Source organism: Lichenostomus cassidix, chromosome 3, assembly GCF_008360975.1.
Source record: "Lichenostomus cassidix isolate B80296 chromosome 3, HeHo_3.0, whole genome shotgun sequence".
Classification (NCBI taxonomy): domain Eukaryota; kingdom Metazoa; phylum Chordata; class Aves; order Passeriformes; family Meliphagidae; genus Lichenostomus; species Lichenostomus cassidix.
The window spans coordinates 35,077,296-35,105,127 of NC_139483.1; the positions used below are offsets into that span (position 1 = coordinate 35,077,296).

The 27,832-nt window shown below is 35.6% G+C and overlaps 1 protein-coding gene across 3 annotated transcripts in view; it reads left to right on the top strand.

The window, feature by feature from the left end:
* TTC27 (tetratricopeptide repeat domain 27) overlaps positions 1 to 27,832 on the top strand; it is a 112,392-nt gene that overhangs the window by 60,049 nt on the left and 24,511 nt on the right. For 2 of the 3 annotated variants that reach the window (XM_085055263.1, XM_085055265.1), the window contains 2 exons: positions 20,396 to 20,491; positions 22,610 to 22,732. In XM_085055263.1, coding sequence (XP_084911389.1) covers positions 20,396 to 20,491; positions 22,610 to 22,732 — 219 coding nt within the window. The remainder of the gene's footprint in view (positions 1 to 20,395; positions 20,492 to 22,609; positions 22,733 to 27,832) is intronic. The other variant, XM_085055264.1, reaches the window with a different exon arrangement.

Consider the following 27,832-nt stretch of genomic DNA (forward strand, 5'->3'; position numbering starts at 1 on the left):
GAGAAGATTGGTTTTTCAAATACAAAAGAAATGTTAAAATCCTGAAATGTTTCATCTAACAGGATTTCTTTTAAAAATAAATTTTTCAAAAGGAAAGTCTGTAGGCTGTATCAGGACTATTTTTGACCTTCATATTACAGTTTTGTTAGCGTTTTGTCATCTTTGTATAGCTAAGTCCTGTTGTCACCCATGAACAGCAGGCATTTGTGTATGTCCATAAGGCTACAGTCCTGCTGACTATAACAGCCAGGAATGAAAAAAATTATCATTATGGTGCTATGTATTTAAATCTTGAAAAGCTGATGTTTCATTTAAAGTCATTATGGTGCACGGGTCTTTGAAGGAGTGCATTTTGGATGTGCTGCTGCATTTTTCTTGTGCTGATGAAGACATAGAGTTGCTATAGTGGAATTTCCTGTGGTCATTAGGAGACTGTCAGGGAAGCCAGGATTCCAAATCTGGGAGATGTAGAATCTGACAGCACTTGGGAAGTGATCTCAGGATCCTTGATGCCCTAAGCCATAAAACAGTTGGAGTGCCTCCAACATTCTTGTCTAGCTTGATTAAACCTGAGTACTGGAAATCGTTGTATGATACAGTTAGACAGTCTCATGACAAAAGTCTTCATGAAGGGGTTCTCTTAGCAAGTACATTTATCTGACTTCTTGTGCTGCAGCTGCAGTAGTGCTAAGGATTTAATTAGCATGGACTGTGACATTTTGGGAGATGACCCCACAGTAGACACAGAATCGTGGTTTTAAGTATTACCTTTAATCTTTGTATGTTTATGTTTTCTTTCATTAAGCTTTCTAGTAATTTGGATATAATGGCATATTTGTGTTCTTTTGATGGTGACAAGCTCAAAGCTCAGTTTCCAAAAATAGTTAAAAGTTGTTTAATGATTTATATGTGCTAAATGAATCAAATAACTTGAATAACTTTCCATTTAAGGTTTTCGTTCCTGAGTTCCGTCAGATCAGAATTTTTTAGTATCATTGTCTCTAACAGTTCTTAGAAGGAATCAGAAAACTTATGATGAATGATGTTATTTTCATACATAGCACTAGTCATTTTTGATATATCATCTTCATGAAGGTGCTGATGTATAATTTTCATTAAGATGCCAAAGAACGAGTGAATTATAGTGAATTCTGCAGCTATTTGTCTGTAGGAAATGGATTTCAAACTCATACAATGGATTTAGTGGGTTCTTGTTTTACAATTTCATTATTTACTAGTTCAGATTGCTGTAGAAAGATTAGTCATGGAAAATGAAGGGAAGAGGTGCAAATGTAATTGTTTGCAGTATCACTCTTTTTTAGGAATTACAAAAATTCTTGTAAAACAGCTTGGATAAGACATGGTAAATTAAATCTTCTACATTACTTTAGGGTTGTCTGAAAAGTGCATGAGTCATTATAGGCTCTGACTTAGTGATGCTGGGACTCTCCTGTCCTATTCTAGTATAATTATTCTTCCTTTCCCCATTCCCACCCTCACCTGCTTCTGTGCTGGGTTTGCACCTGATAAGCTTCTTTTTAAATTAATATTGCTGAGTAGGCATATGCTCCTTTTTAGCCCTAGAGCAAACCTGGCTTTTTTATTAAGCAACACCTGCGTTGTTGGTTTGTCAAAGAAAGTGTTTTACAACTATCTTTTTTTGTAGGACTGGCTATGTCTGTTCACATTGTGTTAACTACTTGAAAATATTTGCAGCTCTTTTTAAAAGGAGGGCATGTTGGTTAAATTTAACTGCTAGACTCCAAATATTAAATATATCTCTATTTTATGCCAAACTGTTTTAATAAACTTTTTTAAAGTCTTCTTTTTTCTAACGGGGAAACTTCAAGAGGAATTGGAATGATAATTTTAAAAATCTGAACTACAGATAATGTAGTCTTTGGAACAATTTTTAAAATTATCATTCTGGGTACTCTGCAATGTACTTCAGCTAGTAGCTAACTACAAGTGAGGAGGAGATACTTTTTTCCCTAACTTTTTCTGGATGTGGCAGGTTGTCTCTGTCCAGTTTTTGCTTAAGTGGGGTTTGGATCTGCAAAACTAAGGTTAAAGATTTCTAAAGCCAGTACTTTTTTCAGCCATTTTTCTAAGAAAAGGAAACAGCATTTGAAAGCTAAACCAGTAATTTTACATTCCACTAGAACATTTAGTCATGACCGGTATAACATATAGAGAAGTGCGGATCAAGGTACTGCCAACTAAAATGCATCTCTGGATACAGTATGATTTTTTTAAGGCTGTGTGATTGTTTTTCTTCCATTTGGGTGAAGGTCAAGGAGGGTGAGAAGTATTAGGGTGGAAAGAAAAACGGGAGGGTGTCGCTGTTGAGCAGCTAGCAGAGTAAAGAACTCAGTTCTCAGTGGCAAGAAGGAAAGACCTTTATTGTTTTGATTTCATCATATATATAGAGTTTTCAAAAGTCACCCAGATTGGTCAGTCAGAAACCTCCCCCTAGGCCTGACTGGCCAGGCTTGCACCGTCCAGATCTTGGGACACTGTTTTCAATAACATCCAAACTTTATCTTTATTTATAAAACACAAAAAGAATTCTCATGGGAAAGACCTGTGCTAGCCACAGGAGGGAGAAAACAGGAACAAATGGGGGTAGGTTTTTGATAAATAGCTTCCCTCATAACCAGAAATCTGCTATTTCTCCATCAGTTTGGGGATCTTCACCTACCTTTTATCGTAAGAAAGTAATTCAGAAACTATCAATAGTGGAAAATTAAGCTGCTAAGCCAGAAATTACTACTGAAAGTGCAGTCAGAGCTCAAGTAACAGGATGGGAGAGAAAAAAGGAATTTTGCGTGGTCTAGAAGCTATGAAAAAATGAGAAAAGTGAGGGATGGTCTATAAAGAAGAAAATAAACAAAAAAAACCACTCACCACCAAGCAAACCAGTTCAAAACATATAAAGAGTATCATCCTGCTGTAGTTTCTTTCATTTCAGTGGATTTGAAAATAATTTTAAGAATGAAGCGAAATGAATTAAAATGCCATGCTTTGTACAAAGGATAGTGGGGTAGAAACAAGACCGTCATTTCCTGCTGTATTAAGCCAGCAGGGAAAGAGGTGAAGCTGCTGTGTGCCTGGTACTCCAGGAGCTCAGGTTTATCCTACCTGGGATATCCCAGGTGTACCCTACCCTAACCTGGGTGGTTACACTGGCTACCTCTACATTTGCAGCTTTTATCAGCTTGTTATGTGCCCCTTTTCTGACTGTTTTCTCCTGCTTGTTACACCTGGTGACAGCATGCCTGCAAGCTGATGGCTTGGCTTGCCTAGCACGTCGTACAACGTGCAGTATTTCATACAGTTCCCTCTTGCTTGCTTTTCTTGGCAGCAAAGGAATTTGCCTGTTGGGGCAGAGAAATGTGTCTTGCAAAGGGTGTTTTAATAAGACTTCAGGAGAGCTGGGAGCAGACGAGCAATATTATAGGCTAATCATTATGCCTCAAATTGAAAGGTCACATGAGATCTTGTTTTATATCCTTAGTCATACACAGATGTATGTGGTTGGGAATTCTGTCAACTGCCCTTTAATTTGCACTTAAATAATACTTCAGAGTGTCATTTTCCTCAGCAACTGATGTTTTTCTATGTCTATGAAAAAGGGAAATAATTTTTTGTTTAAATTGTTCTTACTATAGGAACATACTAGTTGGTGTTCTGTTTCAAATCTGAAAAAGAATTATGTACATCTGTAGAAAGGAAAGGCTGATGGAGATCTAACAGAACTGGTGCCTTGAGCTCTATGAGCTTGAACACAGCTTTGCTGTTTTGTTATTTTCACATTGATGGTCTTTAAATGGTTATGCAAGAAAGTTATGCCATTTATCATAGAAATATATCCTTTTTATTTTCAAAACTAAATGGTTACTTTGTTGCCAAATAGCTCACTCTGCTTTTATTTATTTGGTGGCTGTTCTACGTTGGACAAATTCAACATTTAAGGGGAGAGCTCAAAAAGGAGAGGAGGACAGTCTTCCTCCCAAAAGGCTCAGCTACAGAGGTTTGAGGTGAACAGGTTTTTCCCTGTTCTTTTGCTTCTCAAGTCATATATCTTTCTGATCAGGCCTCTCAAACCACAGTCGGAGCAATAGAGAGAGACATGTAGCATAACCAAGGGAATGACAGCACTGTCTGTTCAGCAAAACTATTAGATCCCTCTACTAGGAGTTCCTGTTTCTGTTCTTTAACCCCCTCTTGTACTCTAGGAGTACATTAAATAAGATTTTAGTAGTTGCTTTTAGTTGTAGATGGAATGGGGGAGGAGAGGAAGGAGGAGAAAAATTAATTGTTAAAAAATTTGTTTCACATGAAGTTGAAAGTTTTAGTGGAAAGGTACTGGGATCTGAGATGTACTGGAGAGCCAAGGGAGATATAAATCACATCCTTCATGAGGGTAATAAGTGGATGACAGCCTTCTGCTATCCTGTGGAGATCCTGCACCAATATCCCAATAGTTCTTAACTATTATAAATTGTATTTATTATTAGAACACATGTTCCAAAAAGTGTTTAAAAAGATGAGAAAAGCCAGGTGTCTTATAAAACCATTCCTTGCTGAATTCTATACAAGATCACAAGGTCTCCAGAACACTAGAAATAAACCTTATTGCTTCAGAAGGCAATCTCAAAAGAGAGTGACCTCTTGGTGATAGTTATGATTTCAGTCTCAAGGCACTCATTTCCAGAATGTATTTCATTTTGCTTGAGCAGATGACATAGTTGACAGAAGATGTTGCATGACACAACTGAGTCTGGGGATACACCAAACTCATTAGCACACTTCAAAATAATTGATGTGGTGGTGCTCGACTCCTGTTTTTCTTCCACTATGTGATTATGGTTTGGAGGGGAGGAAGGGGGAATCAGAGATCCAGTCTGCCAAGAGTTATTCAGAATAACTGAAGTGGTTTTTTACCACTAGAGAAAAATAGAATTATGAGTGGTTTAATTTTCCAGATAATGATTTCTGCCTAGAAGTTTTCTACTGCCCTCTTGGTTTTGGAGTTCGGATCAGTGCTATTAGCTACTATGGGGAAAAGAATGAAACCATTCTTTCTGTGCTAAAGTTTCTTCATATTTTCTCAACTGCTCTTTATAAAGTACAAACCTTTTTGCTCATTTGGCAATTATGTTCAACACCTGAGCTATTTCACCTCCAGTGTTGATGCACTTTCTAAAATAAGTCAAAAATACAAAGCCTCCATTTTTTCTGAAATGTTTCCCATTGAGCCTTAGTTCTGAAGGCTTTTCTTCCTTTAGACTCTCTTTACTCAGTGTTGTGATATTTTGAATGGTGGTGATAGGAAAATCCTTCAGCTATATTGAACAGTAATACTACACTTTTTTTATAGACAAAGTGATGACAGTAATTTGCAAAGAAAAATACGAGTTCCAGGACACAACACTCACGTTGTTCTGCCTAAGCTTTGCTCTGGAAGGCATAAACATTATGAGCTCCACTTCAACAAATGAAACAATTAAAATAATTAGTTCCACAGACCAGATGGCATGGAGGAGACACTATTCCTGTCTTCTGCAAAATTGAGTAGATGAAGGCATACAGCTGTTGCTAAATTGGAACAAATTAATCTTTACAGTTTTATGTCTTAAGTATCATTACAGATCTGGAGATAGGTATCTCAAGGTGAGCTAGCAAATTTTCTTTGAAATAACCCAGTACTTGTAGACAGTCACACTGTCCAGCACATATAGTAGGTACTACAAACCAGACTCTGCCTTATCTCAAGGTGGTTGTCTGCTCCTCCTATATTGTAATTCAACTTGAATTCAACAGTGATAGTTGTTCTTTTCATTTCTTTCTCCATTCTTGTCCTTACTTCCCCCTTTAGAGAAAAACAGAAAGCAGAGGTGATGCAAGAGGTCTTTGGATTTATTTTTCAGCACTGGCTGCTGTTGTGCCTTCCCCCAGAGCAATCGGTTTTGGGAGCTATAAAAGCAGTGTAACCACAACAGCTTGGAACTTACCAGAGGCGTACTATTTTGAAGTATATGCAGTTTCTCTGTGGGTTTTGCACTCTGTGCAAAGTGATTTATACCTACTGTTCACCAGTGGTAGTAGCAATGCTAGTTATATATGCAAGTTGTATATACAAGATGCAGTTATCCTTCATGGGGGAGTCCCCAACGTATATGACTGCATGAAACATATGTCTGCTGGTTTGGGCAGATGTATGCAGCCATATTGACCTGTGACAAGAATGTCATGTCATCTGAGAGGGAGGAAAAGGGAACCTTCAATGTAGATCTCTTTGAGAGGCAGGCTACAATTACTTCTCCTGTGCATGACTGATACAAAGACACAGTTTAGAGCTGAAGTCAGCCAGATATATTTGGCATTTCAGGCTGCAGAGTGAGAAAGACTACAGTGCTGCACTGCAGACAAATAACCTGCACTACCAAAAAAAGGGGTAAGATGCATGTCTGGAAATGGGGATGTTCTTTCCCTAGAGCCCAAATAGTCTAGCCTGTACCTTGACTAATTTTTAATGTAGTGCTATTATGTTGGACCATACCAGTGTTGTTGCTTTTGCAAGAGAAAGTGAGTGGTCTAGTTTTATATCCACTGTTTATCAAGTAAACTTGTAAAATCTAGCTTCTTCTACAGACTTTTGAGGATGTTCTGCTTACATCTTTTGATAAATCATAAAAGTAACAGCAACAGGTGAAACAGCTTTTTCTTTGAAGACAGAAACATTGAAGAAGGTACACTTGCTTGGTGGATATTGCAATAACTATAAGATTATATTTCATGTGAATAACATATATAAAAAATAAGTGTAAATGGAATAAAGAAGATAAAACATACTTAGTATTTTTCTGAAGATTTTGTGTTCTGTAAGTGGAGGCCTAAGTCATGAGCAGGTGTTAACATTGAAACCCATATCCTATGCACTGGCACTCAGTAACTTTGGGTTCAGTATTTGTCCAGAGCAGTAACCTCATCATTTTGAAAGTTAGTAATGCCGCTGTGCTGTTGGAGACCTCACATGTTTTGCCATTCTTCTTTAGGTGGTAGTGTTTGACTACAACAAAACATTCCAAATGGCAGTTTGATCAGGATGCTCTAAATTGCCTTGGCTTTCTGTTTCAAACTAAAAGGAAATATTACATCAGATGTTCATGAATCCAGTTATCTCCTACGCACGACCTTGACCTCTTTTGTGCTAATTTTGATATCAAAGTGCTTTGTGTTTCATTTGGGATTGTTCAACTCATTTCCTCTTATGTGCTTTTCTTCCCCACCCACTGCAAAAGCCCTATTATAAAGAAATTGATGCTTTTTTGAGTGAAATGACTGTGACAAATTAAGTGAATATTGTTTCTTAGTTGGCTAGTATTGTTTTCAGAGTGAGACACACATTGGTAGGATCTGATATAGTGGATAAAAACATGCACATTAAGAATCTACTATGTGACTTACAAAATACCAATATGCACATTTCCAGCATGCTAATCAACTCCTTCCCCAGCATACTTCCTTAAAACTATCAACATCGTATTGCATCTTATCAAAAGTTCACCTTGAGTTAGGCAAAAACTAAGTATTATCAGTAGTCCAGTGCCTAAAGTTCTTTTGTATAGATGCCATATAAATTTTTGGCCTTCTTTCTTTCCTGCCATTAAGGTGATTGTGTAAGTGAAATGGGTACATTAGATTCAGGAGGTAGTCTCTTCCACAATAATTTTTAAATTTGAAGTAATTGTGATGTGAATAACTTTAGATGTTGACCTTGCTTAGACATGTAGGGGATACTTAGGGAATAAGTTAAAAGTGAAGAATTAATTTGTTTGCTTGGAGACAAGGTAGTAATGGGTGGGGAAAAAATGAATTACCAGAATATCATAAAGAAAAATGATTGGGACATGTTGTATAGGCAGTAACTTTCCAGTCTTTCACCATATAAAATAGGAAAATTAAACAGCTTTAACTTGTATACCAAATAATTAGACTGAAAAACCTCTGAGATAAAACGTCTACTAGAGATGGGCAGCTAAACAAGTGTAACTTTTCTAAACACCCACTTTTTGAAGGAAGATTAACAAGAAGTGATAAATGAATTTTTTCTTACAGAGTAGGAAGTCTAGAATAATTTTTAAAAATTGGTAATTTATCTGAATTGTTAAATATTGAGTGCCTAAAAATGTTAATATCTTTATACATTCAATATCTCTATTGATGATGCAGTCATTACCTGTAGAACAGCAAAGTTTAAAACTCCAAGTGATAACATAGTTATGGCATAACTAGAATAAGAAAAACTGATATATTCAATTAATGCTTAGATATTTCATTACAAAATAGTTTAAATTACACTTATTAATCAGTAATCTCAACTAATATTACCAGCAGGATATGTTTTGATGCTGAGGTTGAAGGAGAATAGGATGCATGATCTGGTAAAAATCACTGACAAAGTATGTGGAATTGAGAGTATGTTGAAAGGTCAGACCAGCCTTCAGTAGCTGCCAAGCAGGTGCAAAGGTGTGTTTTCTTTCATAGCTTAAGACCTAATTTATTCAGAATTGAGAAGCTCATTGGGAGCTGACAGGACAAAAAGGCATGCTTTTTGTGTTTGCTCTATAAAATTAGGATTAAAACCCTAAGATGTGTTAATTTTAATGTGTGATCAGAACCTGTGCATTTCTCAGGTATCTGTAAGAAGGGAGAAAATTGTAAATGCAAAACTCATTTTGATAGTTGTCTTTTGCTTACAAGACCTGTAATTTTGTTTCATTCGGATGGTAATGTGCATTTTCTTTATTTGCTAATCACACTTACATTTCCATCTAAAAAAGCCTTAAAACAGTGGCATGTTAACTTCTTTATTTAGGACATGAGAAATGCCATTCATCATACTCTAACATTTAAATTAAAAAAAAAAACAAACCAACAATTCTATGTGAAAGATGGAGTTGTCAAACATGTTTACATTGAATCCTTCAGGATAAAAAAAATAAATTAGGTTGTGTATGATTGAAGGACAGTCTGATTCTCATTGCTGATGAAAATTCATCTTTTAAAGGAAGAGAAGATGCAAATTAAAAAAAAACCCTAACAATAATGAACAAAACCCAGATAAATGAAACAAAGAAAACCCACCAAAATTATTTGCTGACCAAAATAGTATTGAAGTTTGTTAATTAAAAATGCACAACTTTATAATAGTTCGCTCTGACTCAGCCGTTCTTCTCCTTCAGTGACACAAATCTGGATGCATTTTTTTTATTAGGATATCTTTCTATTAAAAATATGGAAGCTACCGCATGAAACGGCTTTTTGAAAACCAAATTAAGACAGAGTGAATTTTGCATTCTTTTCAGTTTTTAATCATTTTGCAGAACAATAAAGATAGGTACAGCAAAAATATAAAATGCCCTCATTATGATAGTTTTGCAGTTACAATTCCGTAATGATAATCAGCTTATTGCAGGAAAGAAATTAAATCAGTTAGATAAAACAAGGCAGTTGTCTTTGTCCTCTCTCAGTTCTCTCTGCAGAATCTTACTGTGCAAAGCCTGCCAAATGCATGAGTTTTTGAATATGATGAAAAGGTACTAAGTGCATAGGTTATTTATGGTTTGTGAAGTTCCAGGACCATGGTGAACTGTACTGTGAAACAGAGGATGAATTCAGTCTTTAATTCTGAGTCATGCATGTAGTAGATAGCGCTTTCTTATTTAATGAAATGAAGTTAAGATGTACAAAAACAATTGCTGGGAAATATTACAATAACAGTGAGACAAATGTTCTTGATAGAAGTGCTTGTGTCTTTGTGTTTTTTAACATTTTGAAAGTCATCCAGCATTGTTCTGAAAAATTCTTTCATTAGAAGGTATTTTAGTGCTGCTTTACTCATTGCAGGAAATTGGACTGGTGACTGCTTCTAGTTTTAAAAGTATTAAAAGTGAATGAATATGGAAATACTGGTTCTGTAACATTTGCAAAAGTCAGAATATGTAATAAGTCAAAGCCAAGTTAGTAAGTCCCAATAACTAGTGGCCCTTTGTCTTACCCATATATACTCATTCAGTGAAGAAAGAATGAATGGTCGGTCAGTAGGGCTTTTCTTTTTTCCTGATACAAAAAAAATATTTTACTTCCTCAGGTCAGCGTACATGCTGTGATTTTAAGGGAAGCCAATGCATTTATTGTCAAAGGAGATTTTCAGTGGGAAATCTGATAAAAACTGAAAAGAATTACTCTCAGGTGTTTGGGGGCAAGGAAGTGTTTGTAGAGCCAAATAGGAGTTGAATTTCAGCATAGTACATGGGAAACATTTTACTTTTATTATGCAGGTCAACACCAAGGATAATCAAGGAGAATTCTTTAGAAAATTTGTTTCTTGTACATCATTAAGAGTAAGAATTTGGTAGATCAGTTTCCGTGGCAAAACTATGAAGTATAAACTGTAGAGATTTGTAATCTTTGACCTAGAGAATATGAATTCACAGAAACTGGGCTGAAGGGATTTGTAAAAAAGGCCATTAAAGTGGTGACAAATCCCTCTGAGATAAGTACAGAAATAGTGAAGGAAAATAACGCTTGAGGAAAAGATAAAACAGAAGAGAATGGACTATTGTGTAATTAACAAGGGGAAATGTTATTTTTCTGGTTTTAGATTAAATGATTGTATCATTTACGAAAACAAGAACTGGTCTCGTGTGAAATTAAAATGTTGATGCTTTAAAATTAGTTTGTAATTCTGATGCTGTAGTGGAGAGTGATGACTGTTTTTTCTGATAGATGTTTCTATTGAAAGAATTTCCATCATGCCAAGGGCTTTGCTTTCCAGTAAGTTACAGGGAGGCTTGGGTTTTTAAAAAAACCCTATTTAATATGGTGACTGCTGTGGTTTCTAAACGTTTGGAGATAAAAAATTTGGAGAATGTATGTAAAGAATCAGTTGATTGGAAACTATTATGTTAGGGACAAACTGCAATAGGGTGTGCTAGATGTAGCTTCTAACCAGAGAACTGATTTTTGTGGTCTATTTCAACTCATTTAGTTGCTGTTACAGTTTTAGTTATGAATTGAGGAATATATTTGGCTTCTGCACTTTCCAAACTGCTTTAAGGACCATTGATTCAAGTAATCAGACTGGTGTATGTAGAGTTTTATAATCGCAGAATCACGGAATACACTGGGTTGGAAGAGACCCATAAGGACCATCTAGTCTAACTCCTGGCCCTGCACAGGCCCATCCCCAAGAATCACACCATGTGCCCAAGAGTATTGTCCAAACATTTCCTGAACTCTGCCAGGCTTGATGATGAGACCACTTCCCTGGGGAGCCCAGTATGGTGTCCAGCCACCCTCTGAGTATGATACGATAATGATTCTTTTCAATATTTCCATTTGCTTTTGCAGTTACCCAGTTTATTCACACTACTGCTGTCTGTCTGAATATTGTAAATGATAGCAGTGTGGTTTTCTGATAAAATTTAAGGGTTTTGACAGATGTGGAGATGTTTTTGTAAGCAATATGACCTACCATGCCTGAACTAGATTTTTAAATGGCATAAATATTATTGTTTGTAGCTGTTATGCACATTGACATGCTATACCTGCCCATTTTTCCAGATACAGATCTGTGAAAACATTGAAGTTGCCTAGAAATAGAAACATATAGTAAATGATTCTACCACAGAACACTTCTGCTTTTTTTTTTGTTTTCCCCTGTGTAAAATGCACGCAAGACGAGGTCATTAATAATGTTACAGGCTCAGACACTTAAAAGGTCAAAAGCGCCAAATTATAGTGTGTTCTGTAATCACACTATATTCAGGCCTATTTAACTATTTCAGGAGCTCCCAAGGTGCACCTTGCCATTTTCTCTGGTCTAAAATCTGCCTTCTTCCCTCTGGCTCTCTGTTAAGGATGCAGGCTAAGGGTTGAATGAATGGCCCGAGGCCCAGCAGACTCCTGGGCTTGTGTTCCTCCCTCCCCGGAAAAAAATGGTAGCAGGAATTAGGTGCTGACAGCTGCTGGTAGAAGAGTTTATTTGTCCTTCAGTACTCTCCTGGCTCAGGTTAGAGTATCTCAGATAAAACAGGAGTAGCTGAAAGCAAAGTGCGTCTGTTCCTTTGGCAGCATCATGCTACCCCATCCTGCAGATCTGCAAGAAAATTGCCTCCAGTGCAAAGTGGTACCATTAGAACTTGCAGCTGATTGTCCTCAGTTACATAATTGAAGGCTGTTAACAAGTTAAAGGATGTACATGTTATACTGGCTGTCCCTTTGTTTCGACAGTCCATGGTTTTGTTAGGCAAAGTTTTTAGTGTGGTGAGTCCAGTTGCTCTTCTGTGAAGTAGGAAAAGATTCTTTGTTGTCCAGTCTCTGTCCATCAACCAGTTTGGTGTGAGTGACCAGCACAGACCATAAAACTTTGTCCAGCTGCCTGAAAATTTTTTGTTTGGTCTGTTTTTTGATTGGTTGTGTGCCAAACAGGCTATATAGCTGTGGAAAGAACTGTGGTTTTGTGGATTTCTCCTTTTTTAATAAAGAACTGAGTCTTCAGGGGAGCTTGATACGCTTCTATTTGAATATGTCATACAATCAGGCATGGAACGTTTAATACATTTAGAGTGTTTTCATTTTCACTTGAAATTGAACTGATGTCAAACCAGTTGTTACTGAAGATGTTTATTTTTCCTCTTTGGTGAGTAGATCAGTCATTAACAGAAAATGATAGGGGGTTTGTTTGTTTTTCCCTGATGTATAGAATGCTTTCCAGGAACATGTGAATAACTGGATTGGATGTCTTTCAAGAAAATACATATATTGAAAACAGATTTCTTTATATGTGACTGCCTTTCTTTGGGATAGCTAAAGTTTAAACACTTTGCCCGTGTGTCATATTTCTAATGTACTTACCATCATACACTGTATGGTTGCTGGGTCAGGTTCAGCTACTGCAAGAATGTTTAATTCCTGCCAAGTAATTTTTCAACAGAAACTACTGGGTATCAGTCAAGGTTTCACTGTATAGGGAAGCTATTCTTAGGAAAAACTACTTTTTTTTTTTTTCTTGTGAGGAGAGAAAACAATGGGTGTCCCAAGATGTTATCTGAGACATTCTGGTTTGATTTAGGACAAAATAGACTGAACTTCTCTGTCTTTTCTCTTTATACTCTTGTCCCCTTCACCAAATAAGTACAGATGTTCTTGAAATTTTCAAATGAATGAAAATAGTTGAAAAACAGATAACAGCAAAAGAGCACTTTGCGGGTGAAAAAAAACCATGATAAATTGACTATTTCTATTACTGAAAAAAGAGCTTCTGGTACTTAAAGCAGCAGAATTTCTATGATTTCAAGTTAGGGGTATCTAGATAAGGCTAGATATTATTTTCTTTCCTCTTTCCATGTATCTCAGTAACATGAAAGAATTACATATGGTGCGAGTGCACCAAAACCAAATGGGCCTGCACCAAAACAGTTACACAAATACACTGCATTTCATTTTGTGCTTTGTTGGGCTTTTTTTTCTTTATTAAAGGGTACAAGCAAGTTCCTCCTTTGCCACAAAAGTGACACAACCTTTGCTAAAAACAAAAAAAGAAAGTTTATTTGCTTATGCTTTTAAAGGGAGTAACAGCCTTTAATGCATCAACCTTGAAACATGTTAGGAAATTCTCTAGTTGTAATCTGTCTTGGAGGAAATTTGTTGTCAGGTTGATGTCAAGTGCTGGCAATGAAATGAACCCTGTGTGCATATGCCACAGAGATGACTGTCCTGAAAAAGCCTCTACTGACAGTTGTCTCAGCCTAGCAACTTTAAAGTATTTTGTGAGGAATTGTTGATGCCAAGGAGTTTCTTTAGCTGTTTCGTGGGGAGGAGGAAAAAGGAGATAGTAGAGGAGAATCCATGTTCCTTATGCATATTCAATACTATTGATACTTATGTCCTTGAGAGCTGGAGCATCTTAGCTGAAGAATCCATCAAAATAAGCTACTAGAACATTACTGTGGGGTGGATAGTGCTGAATTGAGTACCAGAAGACCTCTTGATTTTACAGATTAAAGAGAGTTCTCCGTTTAGTCTATGGTGAGAGGGAAAAATAAGCAAAGTATTAGTTGGGAAATTAGTCTGCTGTTTAAAAAGGCATTACACTAATTTGAGAGAATATGCATAGAAAATTTTTGTTTTCACTTCAGTTAAAGGAGATCTCCTGTGATCAGGAGATCAGTTTTTCATTCTGTGTGTAAAGCTGCTAGAAACTGGGACCATTTTCCATTTGTGGACCCGGGAATAACCTGGGTCACTGAGCACTGTGCTTTATTTCAGTGTAGTGATTACATATGACCAAGAAGTTTTTGCCAAAGCACTGAGCAAAGTAGTTAAAACACTGCTTTCAATGCAAACACACTTAGGTTTGAAAATTCACATGCTAAAGTTTTCTTCTGGAATGCTTCAGTTAATTTTGTTTCAAGTTGCATTACCTTGTTAGTAGTTTTTCTTTGTGAAGCATCCTGACGACTTTGCAGTTTCTGTGTTTCCAGGTACCCTGTAGCCTTTCATTTACAGTACAAAGTAGACAGTCAGTGCTGTACAACAGGGTAAAATTAACAAATTTTAAACCACTTGTTAGTTCCTAGGGAGGGGTGTGATACATAGTCCTCTAGTTGGTTTAAATGCACACACCTTTTGAGCTCAATCCGAACAATAATGTGATTGGGAGATTGCATGAGCAAAAATACAAGTCTTCAAGGCTACAAGATTTTAATGAAACCAAGACTTGTATTTTAATGGGGTATAAAAAAGAAGCAATATTTTTGTCCTTTTAGGCATTGAACTTCTGCGGAGCTCTCACAGAACATTTTTATTGTCCTGAGAATGTGAATAATGTAAAATCTCCAGTAAGCAGTAGTCTTCAGATTGGCATCTTTGCACAGTGTAAGAAATGGTCTTCTTGAGTGTCCATGAATTACAAATCACAATTTATATAAGTGATCACTGTAATAATTTTCCTCAAGTATTTAATGTCATAATTCCCCTTTGAAAATTAGATAAATGAATGGGAGATTTCTTCCTGATGTTGAAATACATCCTTGCTTAACAGTTTTTGCTGTGTGTTTTGATGCCTTAGTTCTTAACCATTCAGAGATCATTTTGTAATTTAACAGAAAAGTATATTCTGTGAGCTTTTAAAAGGACAGCTCATTATTTCTTTTAAGCCATTTTAGTTTCCAAGCGATGAAGTTCTGTCTGAAATGTTAAAATGCTGTTTTGAATAATGGTTGAATGTACTAGGATACAATGAATTCATTTTATATCTGTTTCTCTAGTGATAAAATTGGCAATCAATAAAGTAATCACTATTTGGTCATAATCTCTGTCATGAAGCTTGGACTAGACAGAAATTATTCTCTCCCATTATTCTCTCCAGTGAAGCAAAACTTCACTGCATTGTTATATGAAAACTTTTTATAGTTTCATCCTTTCTGGCATTGCTTCACTGGTAGTTTAAATGTTTTGACCGTTGGATAGAAGTCTCCATATGTCTCAGTTTGTGCTGGTGGTCTTGGTTACAGGAACTCTTGGGTTGACAAAGAGCTGTTGAAATAAGTGTATTGTTTGAAATGTAAATGTAAGGTTTAATGCTTTTTTAAAGTAAGATTATCAAAGGAGTGTAACTCAAGATCTAATTACTTATCCACTAGGTTATGTGGATTTAAAGGTTAAAATAGTTATAGTACTAGAAAAACTTGGAATACCTAATACCAAATTCAGAGGAAAGAAAAAATTAAAAATTCTAATTATTTTGCATATTTAGTTACCTCTATTTGTCAGCTATTTTCTAACATGTAAACAGTTTCTGAATTTTATACACTGATTGCATATATGTTCTTCAGAGAGAGTGCAGGTTTTATTAGTAAATTTCTGTATTTATATAGTATTGTGTTTACTATTGTGGAACAAAGCTGTGACAGTTTTAATACATCCCAAATTACCTTGGATTATAGTTCTTTCTTGTGCAGCATTTTTCAGGCTTTATTGTTAGAAAGTATAATTTAGCAGAGGACAACTTGAAAAATAATAAAGCCAATTAATGTTTTGAAGCTTCAAGAATTATGTAGATTTTCTGTTAAACAAGTATCTAAATATCACTGCCTCCATAAATAAATACTTTAAAGCATTTAGAACTAATACTTAAATTGTGGTTCATGGCTGCTGTGAGCATTCATGCAGAGAGGACTCATGGGTGGACCATCAACACCGGAGTCCCAGGGGTATTAACCAGGGATTGATTCTGGCAGTCTGACAAGATCTCTATACTGAGAAGCAGAAGTCTAGAAAAAACTTCCAGTCTTTCTGCCTATAAAATCATAAATAAAGAGGAATATCAAGTGTACCAGGATAAATCAAAGGGTATGAGGGAATATAAGAAGGGTAGAGATAGTGGTACGGGTAAGTGCATAGCAAATAGGTACAAACATAGTAAAGACTAATGTTTTTAAATAGGGTGTAGTTGGTGGAAAACTGCTGGATGCCTGGTTAGCAGTGGGACAAGACAGGAAAACAAAATAAACAAGCTATGATGATCACCACTGTCTGTGAAACAAGCTGTTGCACAGATGAAAGGAATCTGGTGGAACAGTTGTGACTGGAACACTAAAACTGGAAATGCTCTTGTTGGAAAAGATAGGTAAAGGAAAATGTGGTGGAGTCACACTGTGTTACTGATACGAAAACCTAGGGAAAAATGAGATGAAATTGCATGGATAAAATGGAGATGTATTATTGGGGCCAGCAATGTTAAATTTGGATATGAATAGTTGTATCTTCAGTGTTTTTTATGTGGGGAATCCAGATGCAATGAAGTAGTTGCTGCACAAGCAAGGTGTTATGCTGTTTCCAATAAGTTTTTGACAAGTAATGAATATTGTACTGTTTTCAGAAAAAAGGAATTTGGGACTTTTTTTGTTTAGTTGTGGGGAGATTTTTTTTTTCCCTAGATAAGCTTGGATCAGGATAAACTTCAGATGAAATGGATGGGAAAAAATATTTGCCTATAGTTAATATTACATAGTAATGGGCATTTTTTAAAGTACGTAAACTATTTCATCTGGAATTAAGAGGTTAAAAATAGAAAGAAGCGTGGGAAGGTTTGCCATTTATTTACCTTAGATGCAAAAGGCTATCGGAAGATTATATTTTAACAAAAGGAACAAATCTTTGAGGGAGGGGTTTCAGACCAGTTGGAGGAATGACAGATTTAAAAGCTGTACTGTAAATAGTTGAGAAATCAAACAGCATAATGTTTTGGAAAAATGACAACTCAGGAATTGTAAGGCTGTAATAATATTTCCAGACATTAAGTACAGAGGTAAGGTCTGGGTATAAAGAAAAAAAAAGTTCTGACTCAGTCAGCCATTGAAGATAAGGATGGTAAAACATATGGAGTGGATGAAGAGATAAAAATTTGGTCAGGCTGAAAGATCAAAGCTGGTATTTTATCATGAGGACCTCTTAGTGATGTTACACATATGTTGAACATACGAGCAAAGCAAGAATATACAATGGGAATGAACATAGGAAAATTATGTTCAAGGTGGGAAAAGTAATTTACAAATTTCATGTACTCAAGTCATGGATAATTACCAGCTGAGACAGATGAGAAAAGTGATTAGATTGAGGTTGATAAGTAATAAAAGCTCTGCTGTGATAATTTCAAATTAACAGGGTATGCTTATCCCAAACAGGCTGCCTATGGTACTGCCTAATCTCAGAGAAGAGATTGGAGTGTGAGGTGGGAAGAATGAATTGTAGTTTCTAGAGCTGTCTTTTCCTGCTTTCATGTGGCAATAGTGTAGTCTTTGCTCATTATATAAAATTCCATCCAAACTATCTGGTTTTGTTGTTTCCAGACTGGATTAATGTGTCTCTGGACTGGGTTTTTTGACTTTAGATCTCATTGTTATGACAGCTCACGCCCTGGGAACAGGGTGTGTTACATGGTGCGAGAGTAACCTGTTAACATTTTTAAATGTTGCCTGTGGAAGAACTCATATCATTTAGAGTTGTGAATTTTTACTGGTTTCTGCTCTATTTCCATTTAACAACTTCCAAGGCAGGAATTTAAGTCTCAAGTTAAACTAATGCACAAAATCTTACATCTGACTGTGTTGCAAGTATTCTGTATTTACGTAAGTTTTTTATTACAGCATATTTATGTTGAAGGTTTTTCATGGTAAAGAATGCTCACTTGACAGTGCTCACTTACTGATCTTATTGACTTATTGTTCTGTAATTAGATATTAGTTGTGCAATAATGTCAGGTTTCTCATTTTCTTGCCGTTATTCAACCCAAATTTTATTTATTCAAGTATTATTCAGAAACATAGAATTCAAAGTTTGAGTAACTTATTTTCTATACTTCAATAGTAGGCAGAACTATCAGACCTTATTTTTTCAATGCAAAAAAGAGTGAATTAACCATGGGTTTTCATGACTTCTAAGTACATTGCCATTTGCTCTTCTTAAGGAGTGTGTAATATTCATATATTCTACCTATATTTTCAGTTTTTGTTAGCATTCTGAACAGAGTACAGCATTGGTTTGGGGAAGGGGGAGAATTCTACTTAATAAGTTGTATTCTCCTCTAACGTGTCACTTACATTAGACTTTTCTGCTTGTGAGGTGTGCTTAGAAAAGGTACAGCCACACATTTGAAATTAAAATACGTTCTTCTGAAAAAATATTTTTCTCTTGGAACAATAGAAATTAAAAAAGGGGAGGCAAAAAGCTAAAAAAAAGAAAAAAAACTATTTTGATTTGCATAAATAATTTCTTACCTTTCATCTCCTGTTCTCCAAAAATTTAGTTTGCAGGACATATTTAGGATTTTTCTGCTTTGCTAAGACTTAGAGCAATTATTATTTTTGATTTTTTCAACTGTATTTTACTACTTTGTCCGGTCTTGTAAAATGAGTACCCAAGGAATTGGACAATTTTTTGGTTTAATTTTTGTTTCAACAGAGTATAGAAAAATGTGCTTCTGCATTTCATTAGAACATTTCAGCAGAACTAAAACAGCAAAGTATAATTTGTTATATAGTTTGTATTCAAGTAAATTCTAAAATTAAATAATATTACTCTAAAAGTTTTATTTTAATATGACTCTTCTGGATTGCCTCAAGATGTGGTAAAGGAATGCAATTTTATTAGTCTGTCGTTTTCCTTACTACAAATACGCCTCAGCCATTTGCTTGGCATAGGCTTCTGGATAATCTGTAGAAACAGGCCTCTGGAGATAATTTTATGAAATAGAATGTGAGTAAGATGAAATATGTGAAGTATTAGTATTTAAAATTAGGAGGTTAAGCATCGACTTAGAGCCTAAATTATTGCTGCATGTTGTGATTTCTTTTCGTATTAAAAGAATGAAGCCACTTAGTAAATCCCATTAACATCAATAGCAGTTAGAAGATGCTTAGCAGTTTGAATCACTGAATTGATTTTATGCAGCTGTCAGTTGCATTATTGATATAGATTGGGTAGCCAGCAGATAGATTTAGAAAGACAGAGAAAGAAGTGATCCTATCAATTTTTCCTTTTATTTGGGAATCTTTGCATTTATTTTCAGAAAGCTGACAAAATTCTGACCTGTGTAGTACCTTGTGTAAATCTTTGAGTTAAAAGTGAGACTTTGATAGGTGAATCATATAAAAACAAGTAATTGAATATTCTCTTATTTATATTCTGGCCTTAAATTTGCTAGTTAATGGTGACTGGCATTTGAAGAGAGTTTCTTCCCTATCTTAAAATTTCTAACCACCTTTCTGGTTATAGCCTTCTTTAATACTGTATTTTTCTTGCTATTGAATTTTGATTTAAATAACTTTGTAGTGGCTTTTCAGAGAAAAAATTAGTGGTGCAGTTTTTCTCTGTGGAAATTACCATTCTCTTTCAAAGGACTTCAGAAGAAAACATTTCAACAATCCAAAGCTCCACCAAGGGAAGAAAAATAGCGTGAATTGTACTGTATGCCAAGTCACAATAATTTATTCTGTATTAGAACTGTTTCCAAAACCATGGCCCACTATAATATGTTTCTCTTTTTAATAAGAAATGGCATGCCTAAAGCGCATCAATTCTGTCTTGGGGGAAAACTAGCTAAAGGACTAAAATGCATTAGGCAGAGTCACTTTAATAGTTGATGCAATTTGACTCTGCAAGTGTTTGCTTGGGACTGTAGATTTGATTCTTATTCCTGGTATTGATTATAACTGATAATTAAGTAAAAATGCCTAAAATTCTGAATGCTTTGAATTTATGAGGGGTTTAGGTTGATTAAGTCTAAGTAAATACTAAATCAGGATATACTTTGCATTTACAGGCACTTGCAGACCAGTTTGAAAATGCAAATACATCAGTATCTGAACGCATGAAGATTTTCTACTGTTGTCAGGTGCCTCCACATTGGGCCATACAGGTGTGAAACAATCCCATATAAATCTTTACTTTAAAGTCTGTGGTGATTATTTATGGTGCTACATCACTCCAAAGTCAAGTGAGTGTGATGTGACTGAGTTGAAACACTGTAGAAATGAATACATAACCTAACACACACCAGGTTTTTCTGGAGAGAAGTCAAATTCTACAGTGCTTTGCTTTCAGATGTCTTGTTTTGTCATGCACAGGAGTAATTGCTTGTTAGTGCAATTCTTCTTTACTTTACTTTTTCATCCAGTACAAAGTAGACTAAGACTTGCAAGCTTCAAACATATCTTCTGTTAAAATAAACTTGCCCGTCCTACTCTTTATTACTGGTTTACTTAGCTACTAAGTAAATTACCAATAACTAAGTAACTAGTAACTAAGCTAATGTTACTTGCATCTTTCTAGTCTTTTAAAGTTCACTTTGGCAAGTGGATCATGGTGAAATCAGCCAGGATGGGAGTCAACAGTACACTGAAGAACTCCTTGGGCTGAGAAAGATTTTCTTTTGAGACAGTCCCCTCTTCTGCTAGTACTGACAGGATCTTTTATACCCATAACTACACTGTCATCTTGATTTTCTAGAACAGAAATCTACACATTAAAGTATTATCTGATGATGCTGTATTTAACAAACTTGAGAAAATTGTTTACATTGCATACCTACAAAGGTATTCATGTTGGTTTACTTTTAATGGTGTTTTATTCCTTTTTTTATTTCTAATCTCAGTGCATGTTGTTTTAACCAATTATATCTTCTGCAAGCATTCTCAAGTTTTTCTACATAACCTTTCAACAGGCACTTGCAATATAACTATCAAATGTGGTTTTCATTTCCAGTTGTCAAAATGGCATTTTCAATCCAAGCTAGTTTTCTAAGCCAAAGATAGAAATGCTAAAATAGGGATTTATAATGAAAGATGACTGCAATCTTCTAGTCATAATAATAAAGACACACTGCATATATAAATTTTACCAAATATAACTGAGCAAATTTAATTAAATATTAATGAGATTTAGTTTTAGACAATGGCAGATGTTTTTTTCCTAAGTGACTAATATCAAGCTAACAAAGAGGTTTTCAGAGTTTGTTCCATATTTATATCAAAGAGTTGTAGCCAGATGTTAATTTTTTTTTTACTGCTACTCTGTTCCGCTCTAGTAACTTCTTGGATTTGTAACAGATACTGAACCCCAAGCAATAAAGATAGGTTCATGACATCTGTGGAGAATTTCAGGGAGTCCATTCAGGATCACCAAATCCACTGCAGGGGTTGACTGTATGGGGTCTTAGAGCATAAGTAGCTGTCCTTAGACAGAATGCTCCCCTTTATTTTTGCAAACCTAATTGTCTATCTGTCACACATAGTAAATAAGTTACCCTTTCATCAAAGGTTAAAACCTATTTGTAATTTTAATCTTCTCTTAAAAAATCAAGACCAAAGTCAACTTTTCTAAATAATGAAAACATGTCGTGTTTGTTTTTGAATTGAAAACCTTACTGATTTATTTTCATTAGTACACTGAAATAATAGCTGAATTTGAAATAACAAAGAGGCTGACTGGACTGTGAGGAAAACTCAACTTAGGGAGTTTTCCTAAACTCAACTAAACTCAAGACCAATATTGATTTGGGTAAAAACTCACACCCTTTAGCAGGGGCGGCTTAGGACAGTGATTTCTCACAGGTACTGGACAGAATTGTATCAGAGCCTTTCTCTCCAGCTTTGTTTCTCCACAGGTACAAAGCATTGTGACAAAGCATTGCTAGAAGGGGCTTTAATTCCCTACTTCAGGCTGTTTCCCACTCAGCATTCCCAGTGTCAGCCGCATGGGCCTCATTTAAGGCCTGGAAGTTCGTATCTGTCAATTCATTCATGTCCATTTCTATTTTTTTATTATATTGTTAAATTGTTCAAAGCACAACAATTGGTATTCAGTTGGTGGGGTTTTCTGAGGTATATACACTGTTTGAGGTTCCAGCCTGAAGTTCCAGGAGAATAATTCCATATTATCTGTCTGCTTCTTGTTGATGTCAGAAACGCATCTTTTTAAAATGTAAACATCATTTGCTCACCTACTTTCACTTACCTGGAATTTCTTATCTTTCCAGCGTCAGCTTGCAAACTTACTCTTTGAGCTGGGATGCACCAGCTCTGCCTTACAAATATTTGAGGAGCTGGAAATGTGGGAAGATGCAGTAATTTGTTATGAAAGAGCAGGACAACATGGAAAGGTAAGAAAAATGTTTATATAGCTGAGATCCCATCTTGAAATAGCATCTGAAGGGGGAAGGATTGTCTGGCTTCAGCTAGCAAATCACTGATGACACTTCTACAGGGGTGTCATCACTGGAAAGTCTGCCTAGGAAAGATGGACACATGGCATAAGAGCTTGTCATAACCTGTGAATGCTAAAAAAACTGACTTGGAGTAATAGCCATGTGAAATAGTTGTTGGTAAATAAGCAACTTGAGATGAAAGAAGATTGTGATAGGGATTCTTGAAAATATTCAAGGATAATTAAATTAATTATTATGGATAGACAGCAAGGTGTAATGTGGGCATTTCAAGAAAGCTGTAGCAGTCATTCATGATGGAGTCTTGAAACATTGTCTGGAGGGGATATTAATATTCTTTCCCACTTGATTTCAAACTATTAGCTGTAGTTTTTAAAAAACACTTTAAATACAGTAACGTCAGTGTTTGATGTATCTAATTACTTAATAGTAACATATACAAATTACAGAATCAAACAGAATCTGGAGACAAGAAGTAGTGTAAGATTAAAAGGCTTTCTTTGTTTAGTCTGTGTTGATGTTTTCCTGAACTTCATCATTTCTTTAGCACTGCTACCACTGTGTGTGATCAGCTCCAAAGACAATTAAAAACCATCACCTGACTCTGGCAGTGACATAACTGTTTAAAATTGCTGGTAACAGGCTATATTAGCCTTCCTGTTGTTGATTATTTAGCTTTTACTATTAGAGCAATGGTAGGAAGATTTTATAAAATCATACCTGGAAGCAATGCCTATTTGTATGTATCTTTAGCTATGTTCTCTTTCTGGTGCAAATTCTCACACAGGCTGTAACAGGAACTTATGCTATCAAGCAGTGTTTTCAGAATTTATATAGATTTCAGAAATACTCCGTTTCAGACAAAAATGGAGGTTTTTTCTTTTCTTCCTTTCCCTCTGGTATATGGCACCATTAAATGAATGAATGTGTATGTGCCTTTACAACAGCACAAACACAAAGACTATGCTCTAACATAATTTAAGCTTAATGAATAGAGATGTATAATTTCAACTGATAGAAAAAAAGTAGAATGTCTCATACTTAATTTTTTATTTCTAATTGTCATGACCAAACCCTAGATTTTGTTCATTAAAAACTGACAGATATGTCTTGCTGGCAAATTCTGTGCCACATTATGCATGCCTTGGGGGTAGTATGCTAATATCACAATCTTCTCAGTACAGTGGAGAAATAGAGGTCAGTATTTTCCATTTCCTGGAAATGCATTCTGTCCTAGTTACATTCACAAACTGCCCTTAGGGAGTTATGAAAATGGCACTCAGAGAATAGGACAGGATATCTGACACAGGAAACTGCTTAGAAATGCTTTCAGAATGAGGGATTGTGCTGTGCTTTGAAAAACAGAAAATGCTGTGTAAGTATGAAATAACAGTAGTTTGGGGAAAAAAGCTAGTTTTGGACCAAAAGACAGAAAATTAGAAACATGTAGCTGTGCACCAAGGGGAATGAATATTTCTGCTGTGTATTGCAAAGTGTTCAGAGTGTGAACTGCTTATATTTATCAAAAGTATTTCGATGCTTTTAAACGTAGTAGTTATTCTTTGTAGAAATGCATGAAAATCTGCTAGAGTAGTATGTTGGCCACTGGATGTTCATGTCATTAATGAGCTTAGCGTATATCTGTGCAAAAGAAACAATTTTATTTAATAAACTTATGTGTGTTTTTCAGTCACAAATGCTTTTATATAGAAAACTGGAATTTAAATACTGAAAATTCCAATAAAACTGCCAAATGTCAGCAATACCAGTGTGTTTAATGAGTACTTACGCATCAAAGTTAATACCTTCTTTCCTCCTACTTTGGAATTATCTGCTGATAAAAAATGGAAAATGTAGATAAGGCCATGGGAAGCTCCACATTGTGCTGTTAGAAAATACATAATTCATTTAGTTATATCAGGGCCATGTAGCAGTTCAAATTTTGCAGAGTAAGATGTCACTAACATTTATCAAACTTTTTTGAGGATTTGTTACTGTTACTAGATATGGCTCTATATTCATTTGTTTTATAACCTGAACAAAAGTAGTAGAAACTAATAATATGAGTCAACAGAAGAGTAATGGAGCGCCAAGCAATGAGGAAAATGGCATAGAACAAGGAGAAAAAAGTTTTATAAAACCTGAATGCACAGTCTGTTGATAGTTGCTGCGGCTTTCTCACTGAAGTATTTTACTCATTGTATTCCTTTAACAGTCGTGTTGCAAAAGGAGACATCCCCATGTGTGCTGTGAGAACTGGTGTTGAACTCCCTTCTTTTAACTGTGGGAGGGACCCAGAGGTCTCAAGAGTATTACTAACATCAGACAACTTCATCTGCTTAAGCTGTAAGAGGTCTCTTCCACCTGAAAAGAGCTTAAGCTGTAAGAGGTCTCTTTCACCCTGCTAAAACAAAAAGAAGGGGTGAACCTGAGATGTGGTTTTCAGTTTTTCTACCTGAAATGAGGCTGTTCTCCCTTGCAAGAACTCTGTAGCATGGTAGATGCTGACCTTTGATAGATTAATGAGATCCGCCATTTGGCTTCAGATGGATATTCCATCTTACAACAGCCTGTTCTCAGCCCTATCTCTGTTCCATCATCTCATCAGAGTGTACAACATGATATAGAGTCTGGTTTTAGACCAACATACCCCAGCAATCCACATTTCACAGGGTTATTTTTCTTGTCATGGCATAACACAGATACCTCAAAACATTTGAGTGAGGAAACACAATTATGGCAAGATCTCAAAAGCCCACTTTCATGTGTAGCTTCCCAGATGTGAAGCAGTACTATACTAATTAACACTGCAGCTTGTTCAAGAACTTGATTAATTTCCACTATATATAGTAACAGTCATAGAAGGCAGATAAGCACTCCTGTATGTAGTTACAGAGCTAAGAAAGGAGTAAATGTCTCACACAAGGTCTTGCATGAAATTGCAGGGAAGATTAAATGAAAACCAAAGAGCTTTCCTTTTCTCTTGCTACCTTTTTCCATGTTCCTCTGTTCTGCTTCTTCATGCTACTTCTCTGGTAGCCGAGCAAATCATGTGCAAGCGGAAGAATAAAGACTTTTTAGGAAATACTTTGAACTGGCAGAGGAGTGAATTGTAAATTAATAGAACTGGTAGATAAGTGAAAAGAGAGGCTAATAGGCTCTTTTAGGAAATAAATAAAATAAAAGCATGGGAATGTGTGAATGGGATGGCAAGTGGAAGTTTAGGGTTGGGAAGCCAGGTGCAGGATGAATCTTGAGCTTGGTTTGCATGAGTGTGTAGTGAGTAATGAAAAGGTACCACCTTTTGTTTAAACCAGACCCCTCTTTACTGTTTGGAGATTTTTGTGAGGGGTTGCCTGTTTAATTCCCATACCACCCATAGCAATCCAGAAGGCATGATAAGAGCCTTAATCTTTCTTGTGTTTAAATCAACTGATTTTTGAGGTGAATATTTAATTCCATGCACTCTGGAGCAGACTGTGCTGTGAAAAGCAGTGTTGTTATAACTGCACCTTTTTTGGTCAGCAAAGGCTATAGAGCTTCATAAAGCTATTTTAGTTATTTTTTAATTGATAATTTTCTTATCAAATCTTATGACATTTAAATATAACTTTTAGTTAGAGAACATGCAAATTTGTAATTAATATCCATTTGATGAGTAAGAATAAATCTTCAGTGGATGTATTTCTTTCATGTATATTACATGAGCTGTGTGGAAAATGTCTCTTGATAATATTTGTTGTTAAGGTAAGATTCATTTTTTTCAGAAGCAGAGTTCTTATCAAAGATTAAATGTGATTTTTTGAAAACATTTTACTACAAAGTTAAGAGAAAAGGGTTTTTTTCCCCCACAGAAACTTAGGCAAAATGAGAAATCCAGTTTTAAAGTATTATCTGGTTTTGTAGAAGGCAAATATTTTGATAATACAGGGGTTTTCTTTTAGTTTGATCTTTTTACTAGCCTTTAAAGATTTAAATAATAAAAATGTTTGCAACATGCCAGAGAGGTGATCAGATAGCTAATCAGATGAAGAAAAAGTCAGACTTCTGCTTATTTAATTCTCTGTTTTTATCTGTGGGCTAAAATATTTGTGTTGGCAATGAATTCTTGTAAGCATAGACCAGAACATGATGTTTTTATGCTCTTAAATGTGAAATACCATTAGGGAATGGTTGTCTTTTTCGTCTAGGCATTGCCACAGGATAGCAATCTGAGATTGGGAGTGTCCTGCAGAGGAAATGGTGAAGAAGCAGCTTGCAATGGACTTTTCAGCTTATATCTCCTTACACAGCTACATTTCAATCTTCTTTCTTTATCTGTGTGGGGAAGAAAACCCCACTTTTATCTTTTGGTGTCTAGTGTGATTACTACAAAAATGAAGCACTCAGCTCTGTCTGCTCTAGAAGAGAAAAATCTTCTTTATGTCTGTTATTACTATGTTATTGCAACTAATGGTGGCAGTTAAGAGGAAGTAAACTGCACTTTAACTAAATCCCTTGAAGCCAGGCTGGATGGGGCTTTGATTAGCCTGGTCTCATGGAAGGTGTCCCTGCTTGTGGCAAGGGGGCTGGAACTAGATGATATTCAAATTCCCTTCCAAACTGAACTGTTCTATGATTCTGTAAGTACAGTCTTCTAGTTAGGCAGGGTTTTTATAATGCTTTGGCTGGGCTAATTCTATATGTTAAATAATGGTTTCTTTGGTTTTTTTTTTTAGAGAACTGTTCCATAGGCACTTAAAACCTCTTGCCGTCAAGTTATTTTCCTAACATTTAGCCACTGATTTTCTTCTTAATGGAATTCTATTTTTACTGATTTTAAGATTGTTATAGAAACCTAAAACCTTCTTCACACTTGTGCACTTCAAATATTTGTAGACTTACTGTTACTTTACAAAAATAATAGTAAGAATGAGATGCTAAAATTGCTATGCATTAAATATTTCAAAACAAGGTAAAACAGCCATTTTTCTAAAGATGATTTTCAGATAGGTTTGATGAATTTTACTGATTGGAGCAAAAGACTTTGCTTCTCTA